Genomic DNA, 15,359 nt, shown 5'->3' on the forward strand with positions numbered 1-15,359 from the left:
AGCTCCATAAGATGGTTGAAGTTTATAAAGTTGCCTGATTGGTCAGTTTCGACAAGCTTTCAGTTTCCATTTCCTGCATTTCCTCCATTTCCATTCTAAGAGAGATTTCCTAGGTTGTCCTATTTCCTGGGCTACTTGATATTTTGAAGGACACCAATCAGACATTCAACTCGCTAATGGCAGCCTGAACTTGAGCAAGACCTCAACTCTGCCAGGTGATTGTCTTTAATGAGTGAGTTCTTTGACAGTTTTGCTGCTTTCTTATATATACCACTGAGTTTTTATTCTGCATACAAGGGAATCTAATAGCGTATGCTAATTTCACTCTGATGGGTGCGACATGGAAGCCAGCTGGATCCAATGGACAGTCGTTACCAGCATAACCATGTAAAAAACAAAGGGAGTTCACGCCTTCAGCTTGTGAAAAATATGTTCTCAAAATTTGTGGGCATTTTTTTGTCTACCTTCCTGGTTAAGATGGACAGACAAATAATGAAATAAAACTATTATTCAGAAGATTTAGTAAATCTCTTCACTGCAAAACGGGCAACAGCAGTAAACATGTGACCAACCTCTACAAACAGCTGAATCCCGGAAAGGTTAGAAAAGTACTGCAGAACCTTCTGAAGGAATTACTAAAAGGTTCTGTACTAAACTGTTTTTGCTTTGGGGTGTACTTAATTACTTTTCTTTTGTTGTGGTACATAAACTTGTGATAATTCCCATGTCTTTACATTTTCACCCTAAATAGCTTAGCATTAAACACAGTGTAGCAGGTAGTCTACTCAAAATTAACCCACAAGAAATGTAATAATTAAGTGGTAATACACTGACATTGAACAATCACATTTAATATTCCTTACCTGTAAACTGGTGTTCAACCACAGCAGTCAGCCTGGCATTGTAACTGTGCTGGACGGACAACAAATCTTAATTAAAAAAATAATAATTTTGTTCAATCCAGTAAACTTAGACTGATTTAAGACAAAGGATTTATTAATAAAGTATAATTTCAGTTTCAAGAATCATGATTACACATTTGACGTTAGTATACACATCCAGTATTGTAAGCACCATCCAACTGAATAACAGTTCTGTTTATGATGCACTAGTGAACTAATTGTTTCAAGTTGTGGTGAGCAAAGTCATAATTGTTTTAATTTAGTCGTTTAAAATATTTTGGAAGGAGGAAATTGCCTTTTATATAACCTGGTAATCCGTGTGACTTTTGCTTAATTATCGTTTACTTATTGTGTATGGTTATTTATATCTGTGTATCCAACTGACTTCTCTCCTGTTGTCTATTTTGGTCATCCTGCCTGGTATGTTGAGCACTCTGTGTGCATAACTGAGTTTTAGAGGTATGAGTAACTGTCTTAAAGATAGCCATCACAGCCAGAGACCAACAGCACCCATGAAGGCTTCAAGGAATATAGCACAAGCTCTTTGGTTTCGGGTTCCACTTTTTTATTGTATAGTTGTGTCTTAAACATGATGCCTGATGCAAAGTATGAAAACAGGCTGTCAGTCAGATCCCTGAATGACCATTCCCTACAGTCAGGGAACTGAAGCCCACACACACTTCCGGTGGACACTTTCCGTGCACACTTGGGATAATCTTTGTTGTAATCTGCAAGTATTGACTATTTTTATAATTGATTGTTGCATTAACTGTTTGGATTATTATTTTAAAGAAAAATCACCAATTTCTTTCATGTGGTATGCATTAGTGTTTTAATATTATTATCTTTTGCAAAGACATGCCTAGTTTTGCTGGCCCTCCATCCATTGCACAGTATTTTTCATGTGAGTGTTAAGTTTGGCTATCTGAGATGTTTGGAATTCTCAGAAGGAAGCATGAAATCTTTGTCTTTCTACAGAGAATGCCTCAATTTCTAATCAGTAGCATGGAGTACCAATTATTGGTATACCTTAGCCAGTGTTCAACCAGTAGGTTTCATTTTGGGGGGGGGACACTGCTCACACCACCCAACTTAACACATTGTATGAGTAGTGTGAGCAGGAGCAGACACACACCCCCCACCCACTTCCATAAACTACGCCATGGGCTCAACATAAGTAATGGCCCGATGATCCGGACCAGTAAAAAAAAGCATGTCGGACAAGTTGATTGGCCAGTCGCTGGCCCATTCATGCCAGTGAAAAGTGTTTCCTCCAATCGCGGTCACATGTCAGTTCAAATGTGATGCTGACTGGCTGAAGGTAGTTTATCAAATATATCTTCTAATATCTGTGATGGATTTCATAGATTTTAGAAGACAAATATTAGTATAGCTACATTTAACTATGTAGCTAGCTTGGACAATAACAATAGGCCAAGCTAGCCTGTAATTCTAAGATAGTAGCCTACCTTAATGGCTGAATGAAAAGTACTTATCATCAGGAGTGTTTTGTCAAAACCAGTAGTGTCTGTGTTCATTAAATTTAAATAAGCATCAGAAATCAAAAGGTGACCTTGTGCATGTCAAAAATGCACAAAATGCAATGTTTTCAGTTGACACATCTTCATAGTGTCAGAAAAAAGCAGTGAACTCTGGTGTTTAATTCTGCATTGCCCAGTTTAGGTACTCTCTTTATCCATGCTTTAATTTTCTTTGCTCAACAACTGCTGTAATGCTTGTTGAACTTCCTGCAACTACAACAAATGTACAATGTATATATGATAAATAAATTAGCAGTTTTATCAAAAAAAAGTGTTCCCCACCCTTGAGAGATATTGAAAGATACGTATTTATTTTTCCCACACCGAAATGGTTGACTTGTCCGAGAATTTTCTGGCGTGTTCAAATGTGACTGATCTTTCATGTTACAAAGCCAATAAATATGCCTGTTGGCTTGTTAAAAGGGTCATGTTTGCAATTCCCAAGCAGCAAAAATTGACACCCCCCCCCCCCCCCCCCCCCACTATGAAGCAAAACAGAACTGTCACCATTAATGTCTTCAGAAACGTCCCACATTACAAGCCTGGAAGTTGGTTTGAAAGTTTGTGAAAATTATCATTTTTGAATGTAATCCACTCATCCAATTATTTAGGTGATTTTGTGACTGGGAAAACAGTAATCGCTCTTTGTAGGCTGCAAGGTGTTTTGTCTTTACTGCTAACCACTATGTGTGTATTGCTAACTTGGACAGCTACCTACCTAGCTAGGTAGCTACAGCACAGATGCTCCCCCTGTGCATCTGTTTTACCAAAGGGGCTCAGTCACTCAGTGAACACAAATACTCTGTCAGTCTGCTAAGTACTCTGGCAAAAAGGAAAATATGAACATTTATGCTGCAAGTTATGTAAGTTTACTAAAATATAACATCTCAAACGGTATAGCATTCAAAACATGCATGGCTTGGGAAAGAGTAGGGTCTTGGAGCAGAGTCCTATTGTGTGTTGTCTGTACAGCGGAGGAGAGTGTCAAATCTAAACAAATAAGAGGTCCTGTCAGGAGAGTAACTCTGTTCTCAACCTGTAGGATGTGAAGTTTGAACTGTGAGAACACGTGTGAAAGACGCAGCATGCAGCCTGTCCTGCGCTCTGACCTTTGCTCTTGCCGCTCTCCTGCTGCCTTTGATGTCCAAGTCCTCAGTGTAAAGGTGAAATGCAAGCCCTTTTCTGTGATATCTGCACTCTGTCATTTTGTACTGAACACTCCAGCTGCTGTAACTAATACACAAAACAAGTAAAGCATACTTGTGCAAGAATGCATTTATACCCCAATGTTGTGTCTTGAAAATTGGGCTGATGGAAGAATTATGGCTATTCTCCACTGTATATCTGTTTATCCCTTATGCTTAATGACTCCAGATCACATCATGGGTCATAAAAATCTGGAATAGCCTAACATGAATTAAGCGTTTTTAAGAACAGGTTCCCACACATACATTTTTGACCAGATTGAAAAATGTGGGCCATATAACCAAGTAAAAAAGGCATGAGCACAAAAGGTCTGTGTGAGATGGTTGAGAACTTTTGGCCTCTCTCAGACAGCTTAAATGAGTTGAACAGTGATGATGATTTTGAGAAACTTGGACAACATTTGAGCCCTATAATGTGTCAGTTTACTGATTATGGGCTTACACCTGAACTATCACTACTGGTGTTTCCTGCCCTTTTCACATCTGTATCTATGGCTAATTTTAAGCATTGATAAATTTAGCTACATGGGACCAGGTAGTGTCAGTTGTGTCAAATGCAAAAAATTATTTTTGAAACAATAACCAGGTCTCTTTAATCACAGCAGATTAAAGTTTGCTGCTGTTTCGTAATGCCATGTCCCAGGTGGGTGAGTTGCCGTTGTAGACATCTGCATTTCGGCGAAACGATAACGCTTGTCTTTTTTTCTTTGGTCAACTTGGACCAGAACAAAAACATGTTTTTGTGCTGTGGGCATGCAAGTCATGCACCTGCGTAAGATTCTCTGGCTGAAAAAGAGAAAACACAGTCCCTGCTGAGCACTCCCCAACGCATGCACACTGACACACACACACACACACACACACACACACACACACACACTCATAATATGCAGGTCTCATAGTTCACAAACACACTGACACATTCAAACCCATCATGAAAGAGCACATTAAACTTTTAGCAAATCTTGCATTCTTGCTACTTTTTTTCTCTCTCTTGCATGCTCTTTTACTTTGCTCTCTCGCATTCCCTCCTCTTTTTTCCCCTCTGTCAAGGAATATTAATGATCGGAGTGCACCAGTATTGAAATTTCAGGTCATGCAAAAACATAGAAAATCTAAGTCAACAGGCTCAACTCTAGCTCATATAGTGCATGCCTGTACTGCTGGCTGTAGGATGGGGGAAATTTCTTTACCATCACTAGCCAGTGCCAGCGTGTACCAACATCAGGCTTTGTTAGTAAGTAAAATATGTGGAGATGTTGTTTTAGACAAATTCCCCATGTTAGAATTCTCTAGCTAGCATTAAACAGTTACATTCAGCAATTTTCTGGACTTGGTTGGTTACAGTAAATGAAGCTGTAGTTGCACAACTCAAGAACCATAGTGTGACCTCCTCCCCAGACGTAGCCAGTACCCGTTCATCCCACTGCAGACGGTTCCCTGTTGAATGGGGGTGGTGAACAGCGCCCATCAGTCCAGATCAGAAGGCCATGTGTTGAATTGAGCTCACCCTCGCCCAAAACTGTGAAGATGCACCATCACTTGGGGGAGTGTGCAGAAACAAATGATATGTCACGGTGGGATGTGTTGTATGCGAAGTGTGTTGCTTGGAGGTCAAGTTAAGCACAGGATGGAAAAAACCCTTCCTGCTGCTAATGATTGTAAGTTGAGCTGGTGAAGAACCCAGAGTGGCTCGCTTCATAGAAAGCCAAGGTACAGATGAAGAGTTTGTCAGGAGGCTGTGTGCTTTTCTTTGTCAGGAGGCTGTGTGCTATGTGCTTTTCTCACTTTTGCCTGTTGCCGAGGCTGGTAGTCACACATCTATAAGTTCACAGCGTTAAGTTTAAAGAGGTCATTTTATTTTTAATGTCCTGTGCATGTTCTCAATTTACCTCTGTCACTGTTTGAGATGGCGACCCAGATGGCCCTTTATTAATAGTGTGAGTCTGACTCAGCGCTTGAAGCGGGTCTTAAAGTTCACTTTGGGATGCAGGGGGATGCTGTGGGCAGGGTTATATGTACTAGGGGGTGGTTCCGGATTTTCCATACAATTGAGCCTTTGGTTCATAGGTTGCCAAGCCAACTGTAAGACTCAGGGCCTGGACTCAGGTGGAAACTGCTTGGGATGGTGGTGGGTGCCAGTCCTGTAACGATGGATGTCATGTTACATTAGTGAGTTTGGGGGGGGAGGGGTGGCAGCATGTGCACTCCCTTCATTCAGTTGTTCATCAGTAATCTTTCTTCCTCCTCCACTTTTGAGTCAGACTGCGAGACATGGTGCCATTTGTTTTAACACACACACAAAAGCCTTAAAACAGCCAGACTAGTTTGGCAGTGATTATGTGGGTGTCTAGGAGAAAATGGAACACAGTGAATGCTCAAAGAAATAGAGAGGGAACAAGAGAAAGAGAAGAAAGCTGCATAGTGGTGAACTACGGAAGGCTATACCAAAGTATGTTACTCTGGCTACCAGCACTGCAAACACACCCAGTTCATGATTGATCATGAGGTTTAAATGGAATCACATATATGGCAGCATTGAAAACACTAAATGGGACGGTTTGCCCAGAATTAGGGTTAGGTTAGAGTGTGTTTGTGGTTAGCAGCCATGTGCTATTAGCTTCCACTGCACTGCTTGCCCCATTAGCATGTCTCGGTGCATTGTCCTTCAGGAAAGTATTTCTGCTATGTTTGTCTTACGGGCCGTGGGTTCAGCTGTGAAGTCAGTGGAAATGCATGGCTTGCCATTGGTTCCTATCGGATTTGATTATGATGTTAAAAGAAGCATTCGGGTATGTGTTAGTGGGAGAGGTTCCTGTGGTCGAGCACTCTGGCAGAGCCTAGCATAGTGCTAAGATCCCTAAGATTAGCCACAATTCTAGCCATCTAGAGTTCCATGGAAGAGTTTCAGTGGATCTGAGGCCCACCTCATAATGTGTCTAAGTGCCTGATTCTCCAACCACTCCTTTATTCCCTCTTTGTTGGTGATTTGCTTATTGTCAGAACCCAGTTACATTTTGTAGCATTGTTTTGGATAGAAATGTGGAGCAAATGTAACTTGTGGTGTGCTGTCATTTCCAGATTGAAGTACAAAGGTTAAAACACAAAAAATATATATATACAAGATCAGAATATGATTTAAAATAACACAATAAAAACAACAGCAATAATAAAAGGTAAAAAGATCATATTAATAGTAGTATTTAAGAAACTAAAATAATAAAAGTAGATGTAATAAAGACAAAAAAGGCAATAGGTTAATAAGAATATTTGTAAGGGAGCGCAGACTGGTCAGCATGGCGTGCATGGCCTGACCCATCTGAAGCTTCAAGCTCCCACATAGGTTCATCAAGATCAAGATTATACTGCTATGCCTAGAAATGCATACTGGAATACACTGCTTGAACCAGCACACTACAGAGCATGATGGCCATATGATTCTCTCTCTCTCACACACACTCTTACAGACATGCGCGCACACACATGACAGTGGACATCATGCGCTGCTGCCTGTTTTACTTACACATAGTATGCATTCAGTGTCTCATTTAAAGGCAGAGTACATTCTGCGCAGTGCTTTTTCCATTCCTCTTTATTCAGGATACTTGATAAGGATGTTTTGGTTGTTTTCTTAATTATTTATTTCTTACATTATCTTATAGAAAGAACTTGTATCTAAACTATGGATAAAGTAGCTACAAACTCTGAAATAACTAGCTATTTCTGTATTTGCTTTTGGTGTTGTACTACTGTACACGGTTGTACTTTTGTAATAAGATAAAGGATTATATATTTCCTTACTGAATACTGTATTGTAAACCTGATGCACAAGAATGGAAGCTTTTCTGACATGGTACATGAAGTCTCTTGTGATTTTAAGTGGTTTGGTGAGTCCTAAGTATGGAGGAAGATGAACCTTATTAAACAGCTATTATTAAACACTACTAACCACATAATCCCATACTAACCAGCTACACCCATACTTGAGCTTGAGAGGAAAATTTGTCATGTTCCGCCCGTCCCCCCCAGGCCACCACTGTGTAAATTAATGACACCTTCTGAGTCTCTACCTTCATCTTCACCCTCTTGCCATCTCCCCCATGCCTCTTGTGGCCTGTCCAACTTTGGCTGTGGCAGCACGGCTTCTGTTACCCTAACAGGCAATAAGATAGGGGTCGGCGCGGGCACTGGGGGGCGGGGAGCTGTTCAGCTGTTCTGCTCCCCCTTCACCACCAGCTTCTTGTAGTGCCTTAGAGACAGGGAGTCGGCTGATCTGTTGCCATGGCGACATCCTGATTGGCAGCTGGCAGCTGTATTTGGTCATCCTGAGGGGTGCGGGTGCAGGGTGCATGTCCATGTTGTGTAGGATGGTTTCTTCAGACCAGCAACTCCTGATTATATTTAACTACTGTATTTTCACACTTGTGTAATTGATGATAAATTCTGCCCAGACACCTGTGCTGCCTCTGTAGATGTTGCCTTGTTCTAACTTGTTATACTTTACGAATATGACCAACAGTACCACACCCTTCCAACATAAGTGCTTTGGCCAGAGACAGGTAACCGGCAGAGCGAAAAGGAGGGAGGGAAGAGGAAGGAGGGAGGGAGGGAGAGAGCAGCATTGTGGGAATGGTTGCTGATACAGCACAAGCTACTAGGTTTATTTATAGAGACCTCGCCGCCCAGCCCTTGGATACCAGCAGCCAATCAGGAGGCAGAAGGGGGGGTTCTTCTGCCAATCAGAGTGGAGGGGGGGGGGTGTCACACTCAGGAAGTTCTCAATGTGTTCACTTCAGCATTTAAAGGGCCAGCATAACACTGAACACATTACCCTCTTAACAGTCATCTTGTCTTCCTAAAATTAAGCCAGTGTGGAGGGAAAAAGAAGTGGAAAAATAAAGCTAATAAAACAAAAGACAGTTTTGGTGCTAAATCAAAAAGAAATAGAAATGGCCCAATGTTTGTGTAATACTGTATTTTTGCCTGACTCTCTGGTGCTTGCCAGTGCAGCATCACTGTTGCTGTGTGAAACTGGATGCATCCTCAGCCAGGACCTGTGAAAAAAAGCTCCCTATTGCTATAGCACTCTATCGGTGTAGAGAACTGATCCAGCAGGTACCTATGGAACTGTTCCTGAACTTGGAGAAGCCAGTTTACAGTTGGGGGGATTGCTGCTGGTCTGCATGTATCTGTGGGATTAATGCTGGTCTGATGTGTCGTATTGCACTTTGTTTAAACAGTGCCCATTGATTTTCCATTGTAATGTGTTGCTGATAAATTTCGGCCCTGTTACTCTTCACTTGTCTGCGACAGGAAGCACCGATAAAAGCATCCGCCACAGAATATCGTATCCCTTCCTCACCCATATCGCTTACCCTCTTGCACTAACAATTACAGCAAGTCTGTTTTAGCAGTTGAGACAAATGTGTAACTTTTTTAGTACATTATTGCTTTTATCCTGTAGTTGTGTTTTTGTTTTTTTTGTTGGTTTTTTTAAGCCCACCAGGGAAATGGGTTCTTCATATTTGGTACTTTGTTGGTCAATTTCTCCATGGGTATTTTGTACACTGGTTCTGTAGTTTCTGCCTGGTTCTGTTCTTTCATTAGCCTACATTTTATAAGGTGTTGAATCTGACCATGCACGCACGCGTAAACTATTCTATTCTTCAGCTTCCTCTATGGTAAACAGCTGATGTTTTCTAAGAATGTTAAGCTCCTTGACAAGGTGAGCACTATGGGTACTATGTCAGATCATAATGCAGATAGGGTGTGTTGCATGGGCCCTGGGGCCCATCTACCATTATGGTCCTCAAACTGATCCAAGAAGTGTTTTTATTCCCACTCAAGAGATTCAGTGGTTCAGGGTAGTTTACAGCTGTGTGTGTATATATATATATATATGTGTGTGTGTGTGTGTGTGTGTGTGTGTGTGTGTGTGTGTGTGTGTGTGTGTATTCTACACTAGTGTCTATATAGTATTTGCTAGTGTTTGTCTATCATGTTAAAATGTCTCCAGTAATTAATATTTTCTTTTTGATTCTCCTGGTTTAGCAGGGTGTGTGCTGAGGACTTATTGGGGAGGCATGCTAGTGTCTTGCACACAGGTTCGACTGTATTGTCGTACAGAACTGGGCCACAACTGATGGTAAATAGCACAGTGCTCTTTGGTTAGAAGTGTGTTGGGCTGACTGGAATCTGTGTTTTCAAGGTGTGGTAACACTTGGGAGCTTGCTCCTTCAGTCCACGCACAGCAACAGCAGCAGCGCTCCTGTCATGATGCCACTGCAAACTGCCACTGTTGGGTTCCCTGTGGGTCAGAGTAAAAGGAAGTGATTTGGAAGGGTAACGGATCACTCATCACTGCCACTTTCACCAGTGCAGTGGCAGACCAGTGGCTAGAGATGCTCCAGTTGCCTGAAAAGCCTTGTAGACTACACACTCCACCATGGCCTACTGGCATGCTTACATAAGGGGGAAAGACTGTGATGTACCATTGAACTTTTGTGTCTCTAACCCTTACCCTTACAACCCCCACCCCCCTCCCCGGTGCAGGTGGAAGTAGCTCAGGATGCAAGCCCCCCTCCTCTGCGCTGTGCCAGCCTGCCGCTCCCGGCTTCTCCCCCGCTGAGCTAACCATGTCGAGCCAGCACACTCACCCCTCCTTTAGCAACATCCAGTCCATGGCCGAACAGCAGCAGGTACACCAGCATCTCCTCAGACACGCGCGCACACACTTGTTTACACACACCTATACACTTGGTCTAACACACCCACGCCCATATACAGTGTTTTATGCACAGTCCAACACCAACCACCTGCACATTACACAGTTTATATTTAGGCAAGGAGTTAATAATGCCCATCTGACTGGCTGTAATTACAAGTACTTAACAGGTTTAAGCATAAATGTATAGTAAGGTCTTATTTCCACATAAGCCTTCTATTTTCCATGAACTGATCAGCAATGGGCTTTAAAGCTCAAGCCTCAAAGAGTGACAGTTCATGTGAGGCCAAAGAAGCCTGTTGGGTGTGTTTGTGGGGGCAACATCTCATACTCATCTGCTGCCTGCGATCCCCCAGGTGCTGTCCGATATGACCATACTGCAGAGGAGGATCCCCCCAAGTTTTCGAGACCCGGCCAGTGCCCCGCTACGAAAACTCTCCGTTGATCTCATCAAGACTTATAAGCACATCAATGAGGTGCGTGAGCTAGGCTTGAGCTGAGAACCCATCACCCAGCTCCAGATTTCCATTCCCCAGCTCAGGTCTCAGTCCCCCAAATCCAGATTTCCATCCCCCGCTCCAAGCCTCCAGCCCAAATCCATATTTCCATGGCCTAACCCCAAATGTAAATTTCCATCCCCCAAACTCCATACCCCATCCCTCAACTTCAATGCAGAATGCTCATTCCTTGCTCTGTTCTTCTGTTTCCCTCACTCACACCACACCACCGTCCCCATCCCTCGTTCCCTAGGTGTACTACACGAAGAAGAAGCGGCGTGCGCAGCAGGTTCCCCCTGAGGACTCTAGTACCAAGAAGGAGCGTAAGGTATACAACGATGGCTACGATGACGATAACTATGACTACATCGTGAAGAACGGGGAGAAGTGGCTGGACCGCTACGAGATCGACTCGCTCATTGGCAAGGGCTCCTTCGGGCAGGTGAGCTCCAGAGCAGGCAGTAAAGGCTACAGTAATCAGCAGGGAGCGGGGGGCCCAATGCTTCCCACTTGGGTAACCCCTCACCTGGATCACCTACCTCTAGTGTGTCTGAACATGGGATAGGCCACAAACATGATTCAGCCTTCAGCACCTGGATTGGGAACCTCTGAGAGAGGATGACCTCCCCCCTTGACCGGTTGCCCTCTTGCTCCACCCGCAGGTGGTGAAAGCCTACGACCACCACGAGCAGGAGTGGGTAGCCATCAAGATCATCAAGAATAAGAAAGCCTTCCTGAACCAGGCCCAGATCGAGCTTAGGCTCTTAGAACTCATGAACAAACACGACACTGAGATGAAGTACTATATAGGTAGGTGAATTCACACACTCAGACCACCATCATGCTGTATTGTGTGACTTATCCACAACTGCTATTCAATTGATCCCTCCCAACATTCATTCTAAAATTGCTCTTTTAAAACTCATTTGCGTTCATGTTAAAAGGGATGTCCATTAATATGCATTTCATCAATAATTATCTTGACCAGGCAAGAGGTAGAAAGCTTGGATTACATCAGGCATGGAAGATACTATTATAGATTGCAACTAAAGGTTTTGAAAGTCTATATGCGTTAAAGCCCCTCTTTGCTTGACTCTCTCTCTCTCTCTCCTTTTTTATTTCTCCCTCCCTCTTTCCTGCAGTACACCTGAAAAGGCACTTCATGTTCCGGAACCACCTGTGCCTGGTGTTCGAGCTCCTTTCCTACAACCTATACGATCTCCTGCGCAACACCAATTTCCGTGGTGTCTCCCTCAACCTGACACGCAAGTTCGCGCAACAGCTGTGCACAGCGCTGCTCTTCCTGGCCACACCTGAACTCAGCATCATCCATTGCGACCTGAAGCCCGAGAACATTCTGCTGTGCAATCCCAAGCGCAGCGCCATCAAGATCGTCGACTTTGGCAGTTCCTGTCAGCTTGGCCAGAGGGTGAGTGCCATGCGCATGGGGCCTGCTAGTAGGACCCTCACATAACCGAATGCACTCTGGCTAGGGGGAGGGAGGAGGAGGAAAGAGGAGAGGAGGGGAGGGGAGGGGAGTGGAGGGGATCTTGCAGTCAGCTGGCTAATCAGCCAATCCTTCTCAAGCACACACATCTCCCAGCTCATGCCCATGCTAAGCAGCCAGCAAACACTTAGATACAGGGGTGTTGCGCTAGTGTTTGCATGAAATGCTCGGTCCCAGAGAAGGGGGACGGCTGGGACCTGCTTTAGCACATGTGAATAGCAAGAGAGGCAGCTGTTCGTTAGTAGCAGTAGTGTTGCATTCTAGAGCTCCACGCCCCTTTTCTTTATCATGCTCGTCGCAGATTATAAGGAGAAAGTGTATAGAGAAGAGTGTGCGTGTCTGAATGGAGAGCTCTAATATACTTTAGAGGGCAGGGCAGGCAGGAAGAGTTTCCCTGGTGCAGTATACAATGGCGATCGTCAAGGACTCTCTCCCTGAGCTGCAGGAATGGGCTTCAGTGAAGTGCTGGAGAATGGATTCCCAGCGGCTGTGCTGCACCCTCTTTAGTTAACTCATGCCCAGTATCTGCTGCCCTCCAGTGGCTGAACAGTGTTACTGCAGGCAGCAACCTTCCAGCATGCCTACAAAGTGAAAGAATACTAGAGCCCTTGTCCATTGATGAATCACAAATTTCATTTTGTGTTTTCAAACCAAATATTGTTCCAAATAATTATGTTTAAGATTCCATCTTTATTTTCCCCCTTTGTGTTTCTTTGTGATTTATTGTAGATTTACCAGTATATCCAGAGTCGATTCTACCGCTCCCCTGAGGTGTTGCTTGGAATGCCCTATGACCTGGCCATAGACATGTGGTCACTGGGCTGTATCCTGGTGGAAATGCACACAGGGGAGCCGCTGTTCAGTGGCTCCAATGAGGTACACACACAAACACGCAGCCCAGAGCAACAGAGATCAGAACCTGCCTAACTGTGGCATGTTCTAGAAGCACAAGACGTAAACTGAGCCCCCTGTCACCGATGTGGGGTCAGACAGGGCATCCCCTCACTGTTGCTCCACTCTGCTCTCAGGTGGACCAGATGAATAAGATAGTGGAGGTTCTCGGGGTGCCTCCTAACCACATGTTGGATCAGGCCCCTAAAGCACGGAAGTACTTCGACAAGCTTTCCGACGGCCTGTGGACCGTCAAGAAAAACAAGGACATAAAGAAGGTACTATATCCTTCAGCCTGTGTGAGTAATGTTCTGCTTCTAATTACCTATTCCCCCATCGCTCCACCCCATCTCCCCCTCCCAACTCATGCCATCCACACGTACACACACATTCAGAGACACACCAACAAAGCTTACATCATCTTCCTACTTGGATGCATGTCAGGTAGACGCTAAAGTTTAGAGAAGGATTTTAAAACCTGAACGTCATCCTCCTCCTCCTCCTCCTCCTCTATCATCTTGTGAGGATGAGGTCATTCCCCAGAATTCAGGTGACATCTACACAGCCATGGCAGAAAAGCTGACTGGCATCAGGGATGTGAGAGAAAAAAGGGCGCGGTCTGGTCAAGGTGATGTCAGTATAGGTCTAAGTTAAACTCACCTTAGACACATTGCTACATACGTCTCACCTCTACCAGGTGTGTTATTATATAAACAGCTCAAGAAGCAGATGTTAAGCTAACCATCAGTAAGCTTAAGTTGGGGTGGCGGTTAATGGTGTGTTTCCCAGACTATTACCTGAACTGGAGTATAGGCTTTTGTAGCCATAGAGTTTAGAGTAGCGTTTCTGCAGAGTTTAGAGTAATATTTTGACAGTTTACTTGAACAAATTAACTCGGCTCAGAGCTACATTTTTAAGCGTATATGTTTGTCTAAATTTGATTCTTACACCTTGTAACTAGCAAAAACATAAACTCTCTTCACCTGTTCTCTCACCTGTCTTTCTTATTCTTTCCCTTGCATTATGCACTGTCTCACCTGCTCACCTGCTTCACCCAGCACTGTCTTAACAGATGATCTTGTATTACTAAGTAGGGTAATGCTAAAGAACTGTGTTTGTTGTATTTGCTTAAATGAGTCCTTTTCTTGTTCATCTTGTAAATCCTACTCATCTGTCCATACCTTCCCGTCATAGCTATACCAGTGCATGGTGATCTAATGCTAATCTGTGTATCATTTTTCAGACGATCAAACTGAATGGTTTTTTGTGTGGATTTTTTTTTCTCTCTCTCTCTCTCTCTCTGTGTCCTCCTGCTCTTCTGCCTCATTGCTCGCTGCAGGAGTACAAGCCCCCTGCAACAAGACGTCTCCATGAGATCCTGGGGGTGGAGACGGGAGGTCCTGGTGGAAGGCGGGCCGGTGAGCAAGGCCACGCCCCCTGTGACTACCTTAAATTCAAGGACCTGATCCTCCGCATGCTGGACTACGACCCGAAGACACGCATTACGCCCTTCTACGCCCTGCAGCACAACTTCTTCAAAAAGACAACGGATGAAGGCACCAACACCAGCAGCTCCACCTCCACGAGCCCAGCCATGGACCACAGCCACTCCACCTCCACCACCAGCTCTGTCTCCAGCTCCGGTATGTTTGTATCATGCATGCATTTGCACACACACACATGCATGCACACGTACGCACACACACACAGCCTCCTACCCAGCTATGGAGCAATGCTAGGCTGTCAACCATCACTTACTTGTTTATGTACCATTCGATCTTCTTTGACTGTCTTTTCACATGACCCTTCCTTCTACACTTCCGGCCCAACCCAGGTGGATCTAGCGGTTCTTCCAATGACAACCGAAATTACCGGTACAGCAACCGATACTACAACAGCGCCATCACCCACACGGACTATGAGATGCAGAGCCCGCAGGTGACTCCCACTCTTATTGAGATCACATATAGTAATTATGCCTTGCAATAAATAGCGGGCAGGCGTTAAGGTACTCGACTAGTAACCAAAAGGTTGCCAGTTCAAGTCCCACTGCTGCCAAGTTGACATAGTTGGGCCCCTGAGCAAGGCCCTT

General features: G+C 44.1%; 1 protein-coding gene across 5 annotated transcripts in view; it reads left to right on the plus strand.

The window, feature by feature from the left end:
• dyrk1b (dual-specificity tyrosine-(Y)-phosphorylation regulated kinase 1B) overlaps window positions 1-15,359 on the plus strand; it is a 40,115-nt gene that overhangs the window by 18,730 nt on the left and 6,026 nt on the right. For 2 of the 5 annotated variants that reach the window (XM_027005327.3, XM_027005324.3), the window contains exons 2-10: window positions 10,201-10,346; window positions 10,729-10,848; window positions 11,123-11,311; window positions 11,532-11,679; window positions 12,012-12,298; window positions 13,106-13,252; window positions 13,405-13,566; window positions 14,607-14,910; window positions 15,102-15,205. In XM_027005327.3, coding sequence (XP_026861128.2) covers window positions 10,284-10,346; window positions 10,729-10,848; window positions 11,123-11,311; window positions 11,532-11,679; window positions 12,012-12,298; window positions 13,106-13,252; window positions 13,405-13,566; window positions 14,607-14,910; window positions 15,102-15,205 — 1,524 coding nt within the window. In that variant the 5' untranslated portion in view covers window positions 10,201-10,283. Of the gene's footprint in view, window positions 1-3,483; window positions 3,607-9,634; window positions 9,794-10,200; window positions 10,347-10,728; window positions 10,849-11,122; window positions 11,312-11,531; window positions 11,680-12,011; window positions 12,299-13,105; window positions 13,253-13,404; window positions 13,567-14,606; window positions 14,911-15,101; window positions 15,206-15,359 lie in introns of those variants that run through there. The other 3 variants (XM_081716414.1, XM_081716425.1, XM_027005325.3) reach the window with 3 other exon arrangements.

The sequence above is a fragment of the Electrophorus electricus genome, chromosome 1 (assembly GCF_041902795.1).
Source record: "Electrophorus electricus isolate QZ-2024a chromosome 1, ASM4190279v1, whole genome shotgun sequence".
In the NCBI taxonomy this organism is placed as follows: Eukaryota; Metazoa; Chordata; class Actinopteri; order Gymnotiformes; family Gymnotidae; genus Electrophorus; species Electrophorus electricus.